Source organism: Pristis pectinata, chromosome 28, assembly GCF_009764475.1.
Source record: "Pristis pectinata isolate sPriPec2 chromosome 28, sPriPec2.1.pri, whole genome shotgun sequence".
NCBI lineage: Eukaryota > Metazoa > Chordata > Chondrichthyes > Rhinopristiformes > Pristidae > Pristis > Pristis pectinata.
This window is the reverse complement of record NC_067432.1, coordinates 4,085,019-4,103,962: the sequence shown is the minus strand read 5'-3', so window position 1 is coordinate 4,103,962 and position 18,944 is coordinate 4,085,019. Positions and strand designations below refer to the sequence as shown.

The window sequence follows — 18,944 nt, the reverse complement described above, 5'->3', positions numbered from 1 at the left end:
CAGAAAGTGCAGCAATCACAGTGTACACAAATGGCAGACCTCTCAGTCCAACACTGTCCAGCCACACATCGCTACAACTCTCACCTCTTGCACATTTCCCAATGCACCTTAAGCTCTGGAATATCCTTACAAAGCCTCTCCACCATGTTGTTCCACTTAACTAAGGGTTCAGTTACCTATCCCAGCATCTCCTACGGCAACATAGAAACTGTCCAAGTCATCCCCAGGACACTTCACTACATTAAAAGTTGCTGTGTAAATGTAAAGTTGTGGATAGAGCCTGCTTAGAGAGGCAGGACTGGACAAATGGAACATTAGCAGATTCATTCACCACCTCTCTCCTCTTGCAGTATTTTTTCCCTGAGAAGAACAAAAGGATTTAAATTGTTGTGCAAGTTAGAGGCAGCCGGGGAAAAAGAAATTACAAAATAAACCTTCAGAGGGCGGGTGTTGGACATAGTGGACAAGCTGCTCCTCATCATCATCAGTGCAACCCAACTTAGCCAATTAACCAGCCCCACTCACGATCATTTGCCAAGGGTTTCAGCTCGTGCTGCTCACTGCACTAGTCATCCACTTTTCTTCCAATCCACAGGATCTAATGAAAAACAATGTGCTCGCCTCTCTCGCAAATCCCATCTGAACCTCAGAACAAAACAATTCCCCAGTGCAGAGAAGAGCGCTAGATGGTAATGCTGGCAGATTCAATCAGACAGACAGGTCCGAAGACAGGAGTGCAGATGAATTATTCACGCTTACCCTATCTTGGTGAAGCTGCTTTTAAACTCCAATTTTCTGTTTTAAACTGTTTCTCCTTTCCCAGCACCTACTCCAGAGTCACCACCCTTAAAGCAGAGCATTCCCTCAAAACAGCCTCAATTCCTCTCACACCACAGTTGCCAGTCGTGCCTTCAGCTGGGAAGGTCCACGGCTCTCGAATTCCTTCCCTAAATTCCTTTCCCATGGCTTTATATATACACACAATTCTGGCCAAACCAGATCACTTGCCCAATGCCTCTCTTTAGTTTTGGCAGAACAGGGTAGTGTAGTGGTTAGGCTCCAGGACTAGCACCCAGAGATCTGGGCCACCGATCCAGAGACGACTTCAAATCCCAACACAGCAGCTGGGAAATTCAAGCTCAAGTAATGAATTAAATCTGGAATTTTAAAAAAATGCTCAGCTCTGCAACTAAAATACTGGATCTTTATAAAACCCCCAACAAGCTGACTAATGGCAAACCTGCCATCCTTGCCCAGAATGGCCTTTGTACAACTCCAGACCCACCAATGTCACCAGTTGTTAACCACCTCCTTATCTCAGGGGGCATCAGTGCCAGGATGAAGCAGAACAACTTGCAAGGTCTAATGATTCCCACAGTTTGTGCTAATGGGGCTTTGGCTCCTGGTAGTAGGTTCAACCACAATGCTCAGTCCAAGGAGGAGGAGGTGTCAGTAAAAACAGACACCCTGGTCTTGCAGGGTGAGGAGTGGGAGTTAGGACATTAACTCTGCCCCATAAAACATGCCAGAATGTGTTGTGCAAATTTGCACCATTACCACGTGTGATGACCCACAGAAGCCAATGATTACCCGTGGAAGGACGCCACTGGCATGAAGAGTGAAATGCTCAACACCAAGACACGAACTAACAAACTTCTCCCAATGTACCATTGAAAGTGTCCTGACTGGTTGTATCAGGGTCCAGTATGGCAATTCAAATGCACAGGAATGCAAGAAGCTACGGAGAGAAGTGGACTCTGCCCAATACGTCACGGGCACATCCCTCCCCACCATCAGTGGTATCTACAGAAGGCACTGCCACAAGGCAGCAACATCCAAAGATCCCCACCATCTGGGCCATGTCATCTTCTCACCGCTACCATCGGGCAAGAGGTACAGAAGCCTGAAATCCCATTTGGTTCTTGAACCAACTGACACAATCCTAATCACCACAGCTTAGCAACACTATGACCACTCTGATCACTTTGCACTAAAATGGACTTTGGTTTATTTTGTTCTAATTGTGTTCTTTGTAAAAAAAAGATTTAATTTGTTCTTTTTGTGAATTCTGCTTATCTGGTGCTATGTGCCTGTGATGCAAGTAAGTTTTTCATTGCACCTGTGCACACACGTACTTGTGCACGTGACAATAAACTCTACTTCGTCCATACCCTCCAAAGCCTGCTGTCAATGTAGGAGAAAGGAAAGCCAAATCAGGTCAGATCTATATGGAAAGAAACAGGCCCTTCAGCCCACCAGATCCATACCAACCTTTTGCCCATCTGCATTCATCGCATTTCCCTGCATTAGGACAGTGTCCTTCTATGTCTCAATCACAGGTGAGATGGGAGACCACTGCTTAGGTGTAAGAGTGGATGGACAGGATCAGGAGATCAACAAGGGGTGGTACGTCTTCAGTTTTGGGAAGCCACGAGGATGCTGCCATCCTTGCGGAATCGTCATTGCTCGAGTGGAAGCCCATCAGGAGCAGACTTGAGAGCCAGAATCAAAGAGGCAAATAGGGCAATGCTGCCCTGACTCAGCACAATGCCCAATAAATGTGAATGAAGCAGCAAAGGAGACAAACAGATCAATGGTGAATGGGGAACTGGCCATAAATTGATGCAGCAGTGGCAAATGGCTTGCACCAACAAGTAAACCAATCAGCGACAAAGACCACCTACTGACAACAGGAAGAGCACTTCAAAGACCTGCTGAACAAGGAAGCCACCTAAAGAGACAAGCATTAGGAGGCAGAAGATTCTGATATCAACACACACGACCCCAAAAAGGCAAACATCATCCACACTGTCAAATCCTTAAAGGAAAAAAGTTGCAAGGTCAAATTGAATTTTGACACAAACCCCAAGTGATCTGCCCCCATCTGTGCCCCACCTCACATCAGTCTGGGAAACAATGGGTGCTGGATAAGCATATGAACTTAAAGCAGAAGTCAGTGACTGCAATAACCACCACGGTATTGCACTTGTCTGTGGCAAGCAAGGTATTGTGTCAGATCAGAAGTGTTTATCGGACAGTCAGAATTCTCAAAAAGCAAGCAGACCAGATCTTCATGAAACTCAATGATACCATATTTAGACTGGCAAAGACAACTTTACACAAAGTTCAGATTTGAGGATGTCTCTGACAGGGTCCTCAGGACCTGCGTACAGCACATTCCACAGGCATGCAGAATCCCTCTCTGCACAATCAGGGAAAGCTCCTGCTGCAGGGTTGACCACAGAAAGTTCAGTTCAGAAGTGGCAGTGTGTCAGGGACGTATCACATCTTCAATTCCCTTCAAAAACCATTCGCTGGATAACATGAATGGTAAAAACACACCGATGGACCTCTCTTCACCACTTCAAGTCCTCAGTTTCGTAGGTGGCCTTGCTCTCTCACACACACACACCACATCCAAAGTGGTGGTGGTGGGGGAGAACCCAACAATACATTCAGCTGGCAAATTGGGCTGGAATTCAACTGCACCAAAGCAGATATCACCACCTTAGGGAGAGGATTGTGTTCCTACAACGTGCTTCATACAACCTGCCTCAGAAAAACCATCCACATCTCAAACACAGACCAGCCACGATACAAGCACCATCAGTCCCAGAAGGGGTTGGAGATGGAGCAGCCGTGTACTTGGAATGGGAGCCAATAGCTTTACAGAACAGCAACAAGACAGACATCCGAAGGCAAGTGAAAACGTGGCCTCCCAAAAACAACATGCAGAAGAGGTGTGAAGCAGAACTGAAACCTGGGGCACACCTGGAGAACCAGCAACAGACTGGCCAGAAACACAGGAACAGAGCTTTGTCACTGTCCAAATGGGACATCAATTGGGGGGGGGGGGGGGGGGGGGGGGGGGGGGGAGCGAATAGATAAATAAAATAGCAGCATTGCCAGCACTGCCCACATCCCATCAAGTAATTAAAAAACAGATGCTAAAGGGCGCTATATAAATGCAAGTTGGAGTGAGCCCTCCACACAGTAGGATCACCCCAGAGTGCCACATCCCATCAGCCCCCAGCATTCTGCTCCACAGCCAAGTACCCAAAGCTCGTGGCTCCCAAACCCAAGCGTCGTGAGGAGTTTTCTCAGATACAAAGCCTGGCCCCGTGACAAAGTAAATACTGGGCAATGCTGGTGAGGGGGACACTGATCCACACTAGCGACCCTGGAACTACAGCATCCACCACCACTCCTCCCACTTGCTCCTGACGAACTGCATCCACAAATCAATAGTCACCAACAAGCACTCAAAACTCGACCTTTGAGCTTGTGAACTGTCCAGGACCCTTGAGGATAGGGTGACCAAGCTAGGGCTTTTCTCTTTGGAGAGGAGGATGAGAGGTGACTTGATAGGAGGTGTACAAGATAAGAGGCATAGATCGAGTGGACAGTCAGAGACCTTTTTCCCAGGGCGACAATGGCTAACATGAGGGGACGTAATTTTAAGATGATTGGAGGAAGATACAAGGGGGATGTCAGGGGTAAGTTTTTTTTATTTTTATATATATATATACACACACACATACATATATACACATATATACACACACACACAGAGTGGTGGGTGCATGGAACGCACTGCCTGCAGAGATTGTGGGGGCAGATACATTAGGGACATTTAAGAGATTCTTAGATAGCCCCCTATTTTTCTATCATTCATGTGTCTGTGTGGGAGGGAAGGGTTAGATAGATCTTAGAGCAGGATAAAATGTCGGCACAACACTGTGGGCCGAAGGGCCTGTACTGTGCTGTGGTGTTCTATGTGCTATGACCCCTCTCAGGTAGGATATGTATACCTTGTAGGAAATATAGCATAGAATTCCCAGAATGATACTCACACCACAAAGGCCACAGGAGGAGGGATTGCACCAAGCAGGGGTGCACACTCTTGTATTTAGGAGTTTAGGGATTATTTGATTGATGGTTAAAGATTCCAAGGAGAAGTGATAGTGGATGGAGAGAGAAAGAGAAACTATTAAAGTTAAGAAACACCATAGCACAGTGGCTGTTTAAATATGGAACATACTGTTGACATCAGTCCAATCACCGGTTTTAAACCAGAGATTAAAAGATTTCCTTAAAAAATTTTGGCCCAAAACATCGACTGTTCCTTTCCCTCCATAGATGCACAAATTGCTGGAGGAACTCAGGAGGTCAGGCTACACATTGCCCCAAAAAAAAAAGAAAGAAAATATTCATGGTATTGTTAATACAGGGTTAGTCACAGATCAGCCAGGAACTCACTGAAGGGGAGAACAGCCTCACAGGGTTTAAGGTGGGGATGCTGGTGCTGTGCCCCATTGAGACACCAAATCCAAGCCAAGTGACCAAGCAGCCCACGAGGCCAAGTCACACTGACCACCAACAAACGGGGCAATCATTGTGCACAGAAAGACGCCACAAGCTCATTGGAGGTAACAGGGCAAGTTTTAGATCACTTTCATGGTGACTATGAATAAAACTACTTTATTGGCCAAGAGCTGCTTTGGCTAACACAACGCTATGAAAGGTTCAGTGCTGGGTAGGTGGCAGCTCTGGTGCCCAGATGGTCGAGATGTCACTAGCCACCTGACTCACCGCCCACAGAAAATGTCCAAGCCAACATCCAAACTTTCCACCCGTGTTCCCCGCCCCTTACCTCAACACCACCCATGCCCCTGCACCAAACCACCCCCTGCACCAAACCACCCCCTGCATGGAAACAGACCAGCCACAGCTTTTCAACAACTGAACGGGTATAACCTTGCAATGGTCTTCTAGCAACCTGGTGTCCCTCCTGTACAATGATAAACCATCCACAGTAACCTTCCACACCCAGACTCCAGAAACACGAACCATAAAGGGAAGTCCTTGGATCAGAAGTTGGGTCGAGGTGGGCGGGAGTATCATTTGAAGAGTCAAAAACAAATTTACCCTTAAATGAAGCCAGTGTTTTGTCTGACCCACCCGGGCAGCTTGGGTTAAAAGCACATCTTCCCCCTTGCTCTTGGTTACTTACAGAATCTATGTGGAAGAGATGACTGTCCCTGCTTTAATTAAGCCACAGTGTGACAACCAACCCAGAAAAGGTGAGCAACAGAGGTACAAAGATGTGCAAATCTCTAGACTCACTGCACTCCACCCCCGAAGTAGATAACGTCACACCCCCTCCACATTCATCCTTGCAGTTAACGTCAGTGTATTTGGCCAACGCCGTTAGCAGTGACTCTCAGCAGCTTTCTTGCTTCCAAGTTCCACGCCAGAGATGCAAGCGTGAAAATCTATGCCGAGATCGAAGTGCTGCCTAATCGGGAGGTGCCACGTGTCGGAAGGGACACTAATTTAAAATCCCACCTGCCCGCTCAGATCTAGTAGCAAAGTCCTGATTAGCAGAGTTTTTTTCCATGGCAGCTGGCAGTCAGTGTTGATCCCTGTGCGTCACTGAAACGGTCACTACCACTGGCATTTGTGGGAGCTTACTGTGTGCAAATTGGCTCTCCCCCCTCCTTCTCACATTACATTTCAGTGACTGCACTTCAAGTGTACTTAATAGACGGTGAAGCACTTTGGGAATTCCCAATGTGATGAGGTTTGGCAGGCAAACAGGAGGGGAGGGAGGGAGGGAAAGGCAGTCTTCTTTCCCCAGTATCTGTACATGTTCCAATGGGACCAGTGGATTGCTAATATAACAGAGTTCCCTATCCCTCCCTGACCCGGGGCATATCTAACCACTGCCCAGCCGAGAGCTCAGAAGAATTCTTCGTTGACGCAGTCAATAAGTGTTTCATGTTTGCCCAGGCACACTCATCAAGAGAAATGCCATTGGCACAGCGACAGCACCAAGAGACACTCCTTCTATAACCATGGCAACACTGCTACAAAAACAAGGCAGGCCAGAGGCAGGGAAGACAAGGCCAAACTGGAGGCCAATTTAGCTCTTAATTCTGCTTACTAACACAAGATATAGTACCAAAGAAGGCCCCTTGTAAGAGTCAAAATACTGTACAGCTGTGATTGATGTGGAGAACCTCTTAACTCCCTGCAGTAAAAAGCCCACACAAGAGCAGTGAGAGGGTCATTGAACATATTATTGCTTCCCTTCCTTCAGGAAGGCTCCCATTGTAATGTTTCAACCAGACAAGTGCACGTTTTCTGCTTCTCACTAGCTTCGGCACACTGACATTTTATTAAAAAAAACTCCTTCCACAACAATTCCACAGAGTGTAAAGGACGAGGATGGAGCAACAGAGATACTAATTTGCCTCTAAGTGGAGAGGCAAATTAATACCAACTCCATTCTGTTTATACAATCCGCCTTTAAAATTACAACACATCCAAGGCATTTCACAAGAGCGTCATAAAAACTTCGACATGTGTACCCATGACCACACACACTTTGGTTAGAGCAGGGGGAGGCAGCACAGATCGGGAGGGGCGAGGCCATCATAGAGGAATTTGAATAAAAATTCAAAAACTTCCTCCAAGCCTTGTTCCTTGTTGTATTAAACAGGTATAGTGCAACAGCCAGTGATTGTACCAAGTAATCCCATGACCAAAAGTTGTGACAAGACAACCCTGGTGTGTCCACCTCAAACCCAAACAGAATTGACACAGATTAGAAAGACATGCACTTCCATAGCACCTTCCACATCCTCTTTAGATCTTCCCAGGTTTTAGCTTACAACCAATGTACTTTGATTCTTGAAGTGCACCTACTGCAGGCTTAGACTTGTTGGGCCAAATTGCCTCTGACATCATATAGAATATGTAGAGTGGGAAATGCAGCACAAGAATGAGTAGAGGATTAATGATTTGGATGCAGAATGAACATTGGGTCAGGACCACAGAAGCCAAGTCCTACTCTGCTCACAAATCCTGCCATGGGACTATCAACATCTACTGAGCAGGCAGGGACTCATTCAACACTGAACGCAAACAGTGCAAAACTCCCTTGGTACTGCAATGGGAGTGCCGGTCTACATTTCTGTGCTCAAGAGCATGTTGTGGTACTTGAACCCACAATGGAGAACATCAAGACATGACACTCAGGAAGACCACCTTCTAGTTTGGGACACACTATTCCAAGCTGTGGTTAGTAGCTGGTCACCTCAATCACAGGCTTCGTGGTGGAGAATACAATAACCACTGCTTCCGAGAACCACCATGACTCGAGTGTGACCAAAGCTTCAGAGCAACACTCACAGCTGGGAGCCAGGAGGTAGTGGGTTCAAGACCCATCCCAGACATGGCAGAATGCGGGATACTACACGAGTGCTGCATAATCACAGGTGCCATCTATTCAAGTTGTTAAACTGAGGTTCCCTCTAGTCCAGGGAGCTCTGAAGGACGGCTGCCAGGTGCTTGAGACAATATTTTGCATTCCACTAATGTCACAAGTACAGACCAATGGGCTCATCTGTTACATCGCTGTTTGCCTTTACAAACATAATTCACGGCCCCAGAAGAGAAGCCATCTTCAGACCCGTCACCCTTGCCTTAAACAGGTACAAGAGGAATCGGAGGAAAATAGTTTGATGATTCGGTGCAATTTGAGGCTGGTGAATTCACCGTGCTCCAAAAGTAACGACTTCAGCTGAGGAATCCCGATAAAATCCCCTCTTCGGTCCCATGGTGGGGTGGGGGGGTCAAACCCCACCACGTTGTGACCCCCCCCCCCCTCCCTGGAATACACACTGAATGCAAACAACATTCCAGCATCACTTGCTAGAGTCCACTGATAAGAACAGCAAGGTTAACAAGAACTGACATCACGGCAGCCAATTTAGGCACAGCGTAGAACACAGTACAGCACAGGAACAGGCCCTTCGGCCCACGATGTCAGTGCCGAACATAATGTCAAATTAAACCAAGTCTCTTCTGCCTGCACACGATCCGTATCCCTCCATTCCCTGCACATTCATACGTATATCCAAAAGCCTGTTAAACAGCACATTTGTAGCTGCTTCTACCCCCTCCCCGGCAGCCCATTCCAGACACCCACCACTCCAAAACAAATCTTGCCCCACACACCTACCTTAAACCTTCCTCCTCTCACCTGTCCTCAGGGATTCTCTGGGAAAGAGACTGACCGTCTACTCTATGCCTCTCATAATTTTATAAACCTCGATCAGGTCTCCCCTCAGCCTCCGACAGCGATACAATAGACTGGCCCTTTGTAACAACATGGGATGAGTCATGAGACAGGGGACACCTCTTGCCTTCATTGGACCTTACCCAATTTCACAGCATCTCTGGCAGTGTAGCACTCCCACCGTTCTTGACCAACCCAAATTGTACCCAACAGGTCAGTGAGTCCAACACTGGCTCCAGTGAGAGGTCACTTGTCAGAAGCCATAGTGCAGGTTGTTCCAAGTTACTCAGTCAAGTCCATCACCCTCCCCTCAACTAGATACAATCTTATCCAACCAGCTGGCACGTTCAAACACAGCTCACCGAGCTCAAAGCCAAACAACAATATTGGTTTATTATTGTCACTTGTACTGAGGTACAGTGAAAAACTTGTCTTGCAAACCGATCGTACAGGTCAATTCATTACAGTGCATTGAGGTAGTACAGGGTAAAAACAATAACAGAATACAGAGTAAAGTGTCACAGCTACAGGGAAGTGCAGCGCAGGTAGACAATAAGGTGCAAGGTCATAAGGTAGATTGTGAGGTCAAGAGTCCACCTCATCATATAAGGGAAACGTTCAATAATGGAGACAGAAAGAACAATGTAAACTCTGCATCTCTCATGCAGCACAAGATGCAGGAGGAGAAAAGGCAGGAGGTCTGATTGGGGCACTGATTGTGGCAGCCACCTTTGAGTCATGGGTTTAAGTCCCACACCCAAGACCACAATGCAAAAAGAAATCCTGCCTGATGGTCAAACATCATACTAAGCACAGGGCCAAATCTGGGTGGTGTGCAGCTGTCAAAGCCCAAGTCTCTGCTGGGTTGGATGTGTCAGGGTCGCACAGCACAGAAACAGGCCCTTCGGCCCACAAGTGTGTGCTGACCATCGAGCACCTATTAACACTAATCCCATTTTATTCTCCCTACATACCAACCAACTCCTGCCCTCCCAAATTCCACCCCTCACCTGCACACTAGGGGAAACTTACAGCAGCCAATTAACCCACTAACACCCGGGGGAAACCCACAGGGTGAATGTGCAAACTGCACACAGACAGACCAGAGATCAAGATTGAACCCAGGTTGCTTGAATGGCTTGGCAGCAGCTTTATCAGCTACACTGCAAGCTGACCCATCCCAAACCATTCCGGACTGGACTACCGATTCAGGAACAGCTTCTTCCTCTCCGCCAGATTTCTGAACAGTCCATGAACACTACCTCATTATTCCTTTTTTTTTGCACTATTTAGTTTTGTAATTTATAGATTTTGTCTTTGCGTAGTACTACTGCTGCAAGACAACAAATTTCATATGTCAGTGATAATAAGTCAGTTTCTGAAATCCCACAGTACTATTTGGAAGGACAGGGATATTATGCTGACCAATTTACCCCATGAAATAGCTGCCTGGGGGAGCTTCCTGTGCCCGAACTGGCTGTAGGTTTTCCCATGTTACCACTGCACATTAACACCTTCCTGGTACAGACTCAAGCAGCTAGTCCTTGTGGCAATGCCACTCAAGGAAACAAGAATGCTGCAGCTATTCAGATCAGGCAGCACCTGTGGAGAGAAAATGTTCGAGAGGTTGTTGCCCCGAAACCTTAACTGTTTCTCACTCCACAGACGCTGACCGACTTGCTGAGCATTTCCAGTACCTGCTGTGTTTCTCTTTGGCCACACTAACTGAAATCTTTCCGAGGTCTCCTAGCATTACATTGCTGTTGAGAGCTGGCTGTCAGCAGCACTCTGCAAGGATCGCAGCCACCGACTGCTGACAGGAGATTAATCTGAAGCTGTCAGGATCACAGACAGAAGAGTCACTGAATTCTTCCGCGATCTTCCAAAACAACTTGCACCTCCAGAAGAGGATTTGCCATCACTTCAGCTCAGTCCCGCCACAGGTCCAGGAAACCAATCCTGACCCACTCTGTTGGCTCCGGACATCCAGAACACACAACCCGGCAATAATTGGAGCAGCGTGTGCCAGAGGTAGTGAAGGTCCAATAACCCAGCTGCCTGACAATTCTGAAATTCCCCACCGTTCAACGTCTTGCTCTCGCTCTCCCTTCACACCCACAGGGCCCAGGTTCCTGCACCTCTTTTAAACTTACCTGGTGCACTGAAAAATTGTAAAACCATGCAACATCTAATGAAGTGGTTTAATAGTGTGTTGAGTATTTAAATAGAAAAATGTTCCAATTGGCCTGAAAATTGTCCGTCCAAAGTCCCAGCCATGCTGGATTATCGGAGTTTGACTCTACTGAATAGTTAACAAAATTTTCATTCTTAGAGAATAAAAGTGTGGTAATTCTGCTCCCCACTCTCCCACTGAATGTGGATGTTACTGGTGACACCGGCATTTACCGTCCTTCGTTTCTCCCGAATAGAGGCAGCAGTTTAGAGTCGACCACGTCAAGGAGTCTGGACAAGGTAGTCACCTCCTTCCTCGAGGGTCATCGGATGGGGTTTTAATACAATCCAGTAGCTTCATCACACGAGACTGCAGATGTTGGAAATCTGGAGCGACACTCTCACTGCTCCCCTCTGAACTCTGCATCCATCTTACTGCTCCACTGAAGTCTCTTCAAAGTACACCTGCCCTGAAGGGGTTTTCCTTCCCTCTTCGAGACAGGAGATCTGCAAGACCCTCTCTCACTGTTCCCCCTCTGATCTCTGCTCCACCAGCATTGTGTGCGTGTTCCTCTAGCAGCCTGACCGTTTCTTTTTGCACTACTTCACTTAGTTTTATGCTTGCTGTATTACAACACATACTGTTTACAGTGAGAGCTTCACACAAGGTATTCATTGTACCCTAGCGTAAATGACAATAAGCCCATCTGAATTGGTGCTGGTGAAACGACAGTCATCAAAACCTGCCTGTGTTAGTGACACACAACAAGGGACAAGACGTGCTGTTGCCCAGCCAGTGCAGCCCAGCCATGTGGCTGGTTTGACCGCACTTCACAACAGCCAGCCGTGCTTTACACACACCAGCCACTGCCCAAGTTTGGCCTGGAGACAGGCAGTTCCTGCGGCCCTAGGCAGAGCTGCCCGCACCCCACAACTGCCCGAGGCAAGAGAGGATTTAATTATCCTCCGGTGAAACAGCAGAGTCACCCAACTTCCATTAATCTCTCCCTGGGTGGGAAGGACAAGCCAAAACAAATTTGTCTCAAGATTCCTGCCCTCTCATTCTCCAGCCAACACACCCCACTCCATACTCTTGAACAGCAGATCCACAAGCATTAAATCCACGTCTTCATAAAACATGCACAAACTATACATTTCCTTTCTTTTAAATTGAAGGACAATTGTTCCGAAAACAATAGCCGATTTATCCTTTTTATTCAGGGAACGTCCACTCATTAATTTTAAATGCTTTTATTAAAAAACCTCGAGTGGAGGTCTGGTGCTTTTGTAGGGGAATGTTCCGCAGGGAGTGGGGCAAATCCGTTCAAAAGCCTGCTTGCAAGAGACAAAAGGAGCCCTGTCCCTTTAAGCTCCTGACATTAGATTACCCAAGTTTCGCATTACCTCTAATTAGTAACACAGCTATCTGGGAACCTGACACTGGCGAATGTTGGAACAGGGGCGGCCGAGGCAAAATTGTCAGCCGTTCAAGGCAGAAGCAGCAGTGCCAACTAGTGGCACAACGTGAAAGTGCCGCCACCTCGATTCAAAAACACCATTATGCAAACCCACGCCAGAATTTCCACACCCCAATCTGCAGGAATACCTGGGTTTGACTCTGCACCTGCAATAGCAGAATCTTTTAAAAACATACGTCAGTAAAGTCTCAGACTCGTATCCTCCTTGCATTCTTACCTGTTTGTGCATTTCAATATTCAAACCGTAAGACATCTCGTAATACTGAAACAGAAATCAAATGCATTAAAACTTACATTGGTTTATTTTAAAATGAAGTCTCAGTACAATAACTCGCCCAACTCATTTGCCCTCAACGTGTTAAAACCCCAAGCTCTGTCTCCCGCTGCCTGGTTCCCACCTTGCTCTCGAAAACAAGAGTTGTGGCGACGGAAGCGATAAATCGATGACTCCCGGCCCACATGTATAACTGGTTTACTCTTTCTAAAATATTAATCCAAATATATTGGCTCGCATCCACCGAGAAGGTGCTGAATTTTAGCAATCATTAACCAGTGATAGAGCCACCACAAAGAAATCAACTTATTAAGCATTACACTGAAACTTAATGCATTTACAAACAAGTACATTAACTTTTAATGACAGCGTCATGTTTTAGCGTCTTAAGAGTCTTCACAGGAGTTGGTGCGTGTGACAATATCTACGTCATGTCCCATCTTTAATCGGCTGCTAATGGCAACCGACTAAGTAACTGGAAAGTGTTAATATGGATTATTAGGAATAACATCGAGAGAGAAAAACTCACGCACTCACCATAACATAGTGACGTTGCATCTCCGTTTTCTCATTTGCGAGTTTATCACATTCCATCTTCAAACTGAAAGAGGGAAAGAAAAGGTGTCAGCTTGCAAAAGGGGGTGGGGGACGGTGGTCGGGGAACCGAAACTGTGTCAACACATTATCCAAACAATGAGCTTACACACAGTCTGAATAATTCAAAGTCTGTTTACATGGAATGCACTAACCTACACAAGGCAAATTAATGGCTGATTGCTCAATATTATCACGTTAAGTACACAGTCTTATTATCTGATGCGAGGGGGAGGGTGGGGAGAGCTGGAAGGAGACGAGACAAAGTAGGGCGTCAGGTGCGAGGGGCTCAGGAGCGGACCCTCCGTACAAAGTCCTGCGCCGGAATAGGAGCGCGGCGCCGGACGGCGTTTCCTCCCCCACCTGTGATACTGTGCTTGCAAGAACTGAAATTCCTCTTTAATCCGGTCGCATGATTCGGCCACGGTGAATTTGAACGGTTGAGAGGGTTGATGCGGGGCCTGAAAGCACAAGGGGAATGTCAAAGAAAAACACAGAAAGGGTGGCAAAACCTACTCTCACGCACACACGAACAGCAATCCGGCTAGTTAATGACAGGAGTCCTAAAACAGCCCAGGATCAACGCATCGCTGCTTTAAACATTAAACAAACTCGAGATATTCAAAGTTAAAAAGGCTGCGGTCGCCAGAAAGATTGATACACACTTACCGGGTGCCTGCTTTGTGGATACATCTCTTTAACAATGTATCCCCGATCAGGGATACCCTAGGTAGATACAAGTAGGAGGCTAAATGTAGCAATAACACAAAAACAACACACACAGCTGTAAAGAAGTCCACCGCCACGCCGCTCAGGATCGGAACCACTCCCAGTGCTACAGAACAAAGCAATAAGACCTCTCCGGCGGAGGCGAGGTTTTACAAGTCCCTTTGTGCGGGCAAGTAAGGGGGGGCCGACAGCGCTCCACACTCCGGCTCGCAGATCATCACACAGTCTCGGTCGGCCTCACCGGCCGGTAGATAATTTTTTTAAAAATCGTGGGGGGGTGGGGGGGGGGGAAGGAGAGAGGGAGAATAAAGAAATCTCACGTATTGGAGAAAAAGTAGCACGCACACACGCACGAAAATCAGTTTGCTCGCTGCAAATAAAAATATTAAGGTAAACAAAGTGGCGTCCGCTTGGGAAGGCGCGGGTGGAATTTGGAACGTTGACCCGGAGTCTTCAGAATCCGGAGACCGGGTTTGGAACGTCGGATGGTCCCGGGGAGATTCTAAAATCGAACGTTCAGTAGCGAGGGCGAGTGTCTCCCGGTTCCAAAGGAGCAGCAGCGGCAAACACCCCACACGCACGCATTCTGGCAGGGATCGCAGCCGGCGCTCTCTCTCTCTCCGAGAGGAACCACAACAACAAAAAGATAATTGCACTAATCTTCGATTAAGTTCAGCACCACGGCGATGTTTGCATTTGACAAGAACTGCGAGTCGATTTCCTGCCTCGCTCTCCGATATTTGCAATTATCGAGTGTTGTTTTGCTCCGGGTGGTAGTGTCCCTACAAAATGCAGGCGATCACAGAGAGAATGCCACACACAGACACTCCACGCGGCTTCCCCTTCTCTTCTTGTCTGTTTGTTTCACTCCCCCCCCCCTCCTCCCCACCGCACCGCACTCCGGCTCCGCTTCCCCCCCCTCCCAAGCTGCCGCGAAAGCCTGACCATATTTGGGTGGAAAGTAACCGAGGCTCCGCCGGGCCGACTGGCCAATTGGCGAGCTCGGGACCCCACGTGGGGACGGTGTGGGCTGGGAAAGAGGGAAGGGCCGGGGCAACGCCGAGCAACCCCTTTGGTGGAGGCAGGTGGCCAATAGCGTCTGTCCCGCGCCCCGACTCTGAACATGGTTGGTCCGCGGTGCTGGTGACTGTCAATCATAAGGGGATGGGGGCGGGTTCTCCAGGAGCCGTCAATCAAACCCACGAGGGGCCTGGAGCGCTGACAAATGCCTTCGATTCTACCTAGTGCTTGCAAATAACCACTGGAATGCAGCTTAATTAGTTTTGAATGTCTTTTGCCGAGCAGCTCAAACAATCTGTCAGTACCATGTGGTAAAAGGATCTGTGTGGAAAAAAAAAGAGGGATAAAGGCAGAAAATCCGAAGCAGCCACATTTTTTTTAAATAAACATTAATAAAAACTGATGATCACATCACTTCAAATCCCATCAACTCTGGTGACAGTCCATACTTAGCAAATGTTAATCATAAGATGTCTTTTAAAAGGAGTATAGCCAATTTAAACACTCGCCTACATGAAGATGTGTACAAGTCTTTTTCCCATCTCCCAATGTTGTTTATAAAAAGTTTATATCTATTCTTTGAATTTAATATTTACATATTCTTGGTAACTTTAAAACTCCGCCCCTTCCATAACATCCCAGTCTAAATCGCTCATTAACCCAATGGCAGGGAGCCAAATATAGCCCAACTTTTATGTAGAATTAATGTGTAGTTGTTTCTTTATTAAAACAAAATAAACACGGAAACATCTCACTTTTTTCCCCACAAAGAAAAAGATAGTTTGCGGGTTCTTTACGGGTTGCTTCAACTCGTGGGGGTATGGGAACCAAAACTACAGACCATCGACGGCAGATGGTCACCAGTAAATCCAACTGGAATTTCAGAAGACAGGTCTTCACCCAGTGGGAGTAGTTGGTACATTTAAGGAAAGGTTAGTCTAAAAGAGAGGAGGGTTATATTTACCGAGCAACACGAGGAAAGAAAGGAGAAGGGAGGCCAGTGTGCTCTAGTTGGGCCGAACGGCCTATCTTTCGCCTGTAAATCCCGGGTAAATCGGTCCCCCCCATCTCCAGAGATTATTCAATCCCACTTCAGGCTCCTCTGTCACTACAAGTGTTCTTAAGTAAAACAAAGAAAAATATCTTATTTTGTTTGCATCTTGTCGCGATCTGTTCCATCCTATAAATTATGACCTTAGTGTATAAATCTCAAGCGCTTGACAATTATTTTTAAAGTGTTCAATGTCTGTTCGAGTCCTAATTGGATACGTTTCAACTGTTTATATTACATGAAGTGTCAGGGTCATTTGCTACTGAAAGATTAGTTTTCATTGGCCGGTTAATTGAGAACGCTGGAAACATCCCACGTGGGACTGAAACTGACTGGCAACAGCTTGGCTGAAATGTGACGGTAGGAGAGAAATCCAGGGATGGAGCTCGCAGTTCTGGAGCAGCAGCAGTACAAACAGAAACTGCATCTGAACCTTGAGATAAGTTGTTCCCATTAACAGATGATCCAAGGACCCAAAGACAAAGGTTTAACATTGGAGCAAAAGATAGAAGGGGAATTTAAATGGGTTTATTATTGTCACATGTACCGAGGTGCAGTGAAAAATTTTGTTTTGCATGCCATCCATACAGATCATTTCATTCACATCAGTGCATTGAGGTAGTACAAGGGAAAACAGTAACAGAATGCAGAATAAAGTGTTAAGTTACAGAAAAAGTGCAGTGCAGGCAGACAATAAAGTGCAAGGCCATAACAGGGTAGACTGTGAGGTCAGGAGTCCATCTCATCGCACCTTATTGTTCAATAGTCTTGTTCAACGGCAGGATAGAAGCTGATGTCCGTAGGGGAATGCTGCCGGCTGGCACATTCCGGGCTGCAGGAGTACGTGCTGAGGGACACACTGAAGCTGGGTGCAGCCGACGCAAGGGCTCGGTGGGGAAGGACTACAGTTTAGGGTTCTTCTGCCACTGGAGAGGGAGGGGCAGGGACAGGCAAGAAAGCCCCTAAATATTGTAAGTATGGGACCGGGTAGTTTCCAGGGAGCCACATGCGTGGCATCGGTGCTGTTTTTTCTATATAAAAAGGTAACACTAATGAATGAGCTGTACAAGAATGTAAAGGTTTGCACTGTTTTGTAATTGTATATAGTTTGTCTTTTATTATCAATAAAGTTTATTTTGCAAAAAAATTAGAAGCTGTCCCTGAGCCTGGTGGTACATGCTTTCAGGCCTTTGTATCTTTTGCCCGATGGGAGGGGGAATGCAAGGCTATTTGCTTAATGCAATATAAAAATCTCAATTTAATATAAAACCATGAGGGTTATAGAGAAGGTGGAGAAACAAAGGACTGCAGATGCTGGAATCTAGATGAAAAACACGATGATGCTGGAGGAACTCAGCAGGCCAGGCAGCATCTGTGGAGAAAAGCAGGCGGTCAATGTTTAGGGTCAGGACCCTTCTTCACAATATCTTCAGGTGAATGCATGCAGTCCTTTTCTCCCAGGGTCGGGGAATCAAGAACTAGAGAGGTTTAAGTTGAGAGGGGGGAGATTTAATTGGAACCTGAGGGGCAACTTCTTCACACAGCGGACGGCCAGAGGAAGTGGTTGAGGCAGGTACAATAACAACATATGGACAAGTACATGGATAGGAGAGGTTTAGAGGGACATGGGTCAAACGCAGGCAAATGGGACCGGCTTAGATGGGCATCTTGGTCGGTATGGACCAATTGGGCTGAAGGACCTGTTTCCATGCTGTATGATTCTATGACTCTAATGTAGTTACAATCTGAAATCCACTGCCTATAGTGGAAACAGGATCATATTCTCTTAGGTTAGAGATAGAGGCCATTTGACCCATTGAGTCTATGCCAGCCCTCAGAGTACTCCCACCTATGCCACCCCCTCCCCATTTATTTCCCTTGTGACTTATTTTCTCACCTGTGCCCACCAACTCCACCTGGTTCTCCCACCATCCACACTGGGGTAATAAACAGCAGCCAATTAACCTACCAACCCACACACCTTTTGAGAATGAAGGAAACCCACGCCGTCACAGGGAGAACGTGCAAACTCCACACAGACAGCACCGGAGCTCAGGGTCAAACCTGGAGCTGTGAGGCAGCAGAATTGCTCCTGCCTATAAAAGGCAGGTGAAGGGTCTCCACCCCAAGACATTGACTTCCCTCCACAGATGCTGCCTGACCCGCTGAGTTCCTCCAGCATCTCGTTTTATGCTCCATCTTCCAGCATCTGCAGACTCTTGTGTCTCAACTTCATAGGCAAGATGAGAACAAATCATTAACTCAATGGCCAAATGGACTTCTATTCTGTAACATTGATATGATTCTATAATTTCATGAAATACTGCCTGGATCTCCTCCACATCTTAGTGGGCTTTGCCCCTCTCTTTAGAGTCAGAGAGTTATACAGCACGGAAACAGGCCCTTCAGCCCAACTCGTCCATGCTGACCAAGATTCCCATCTAAGCTACTCCCATTTGCCTGCATTTGGCCCACGTCCCTCTAAACCTTTCCTACCTATGTACCTGTCCAAGTGTCTTAAATGTCGTTATTGTACCCGCC

At 46.9% G+C, this 18,944-nt stretch overlaps 1 protein-coding gene across 3 annotated transcripts in view; it reads right to left on the bottom strand.

Annotated features, from left to right (window-relative positions):
- LOC127583840 (transducin-like enhancer protein 3-B) overlaps positions 1-15,221 on the bottom strand; it is a 90,674-nt gene extending 75,453 nt beyond the window's left edge. For all 3 annotated transcript variants that reach the window (XM_052040214.1, XM_052040215.1, XM_052040216.1), the window contains exons 1-4: positions 14,273-15,221; positions 13,967-14,064; positions 13,547-13,610; positions 12,953-12,997 (exon numbers count right to left, since the gene is read on the bottom strand). In XM_052040214.1, the coding sequence (XP_051896174.1) occupies positions 12,953-12,997; positions 13,547-13,610; positions 13,967-14,064; positions 14,273-14,296 (231 nt within the window). In that variant the 5' untranslated portion in view covers positions 14,297-15,221. The remainder of the gene's footprint in view (positions 1-12,952; positions 12,998-13,546; positions 13,611-13,966; positions 14,065-14,272) is intronic.
- Between the last annotated feature and the right edge of the window lie 3,723 nt (positions 15,222-18,944).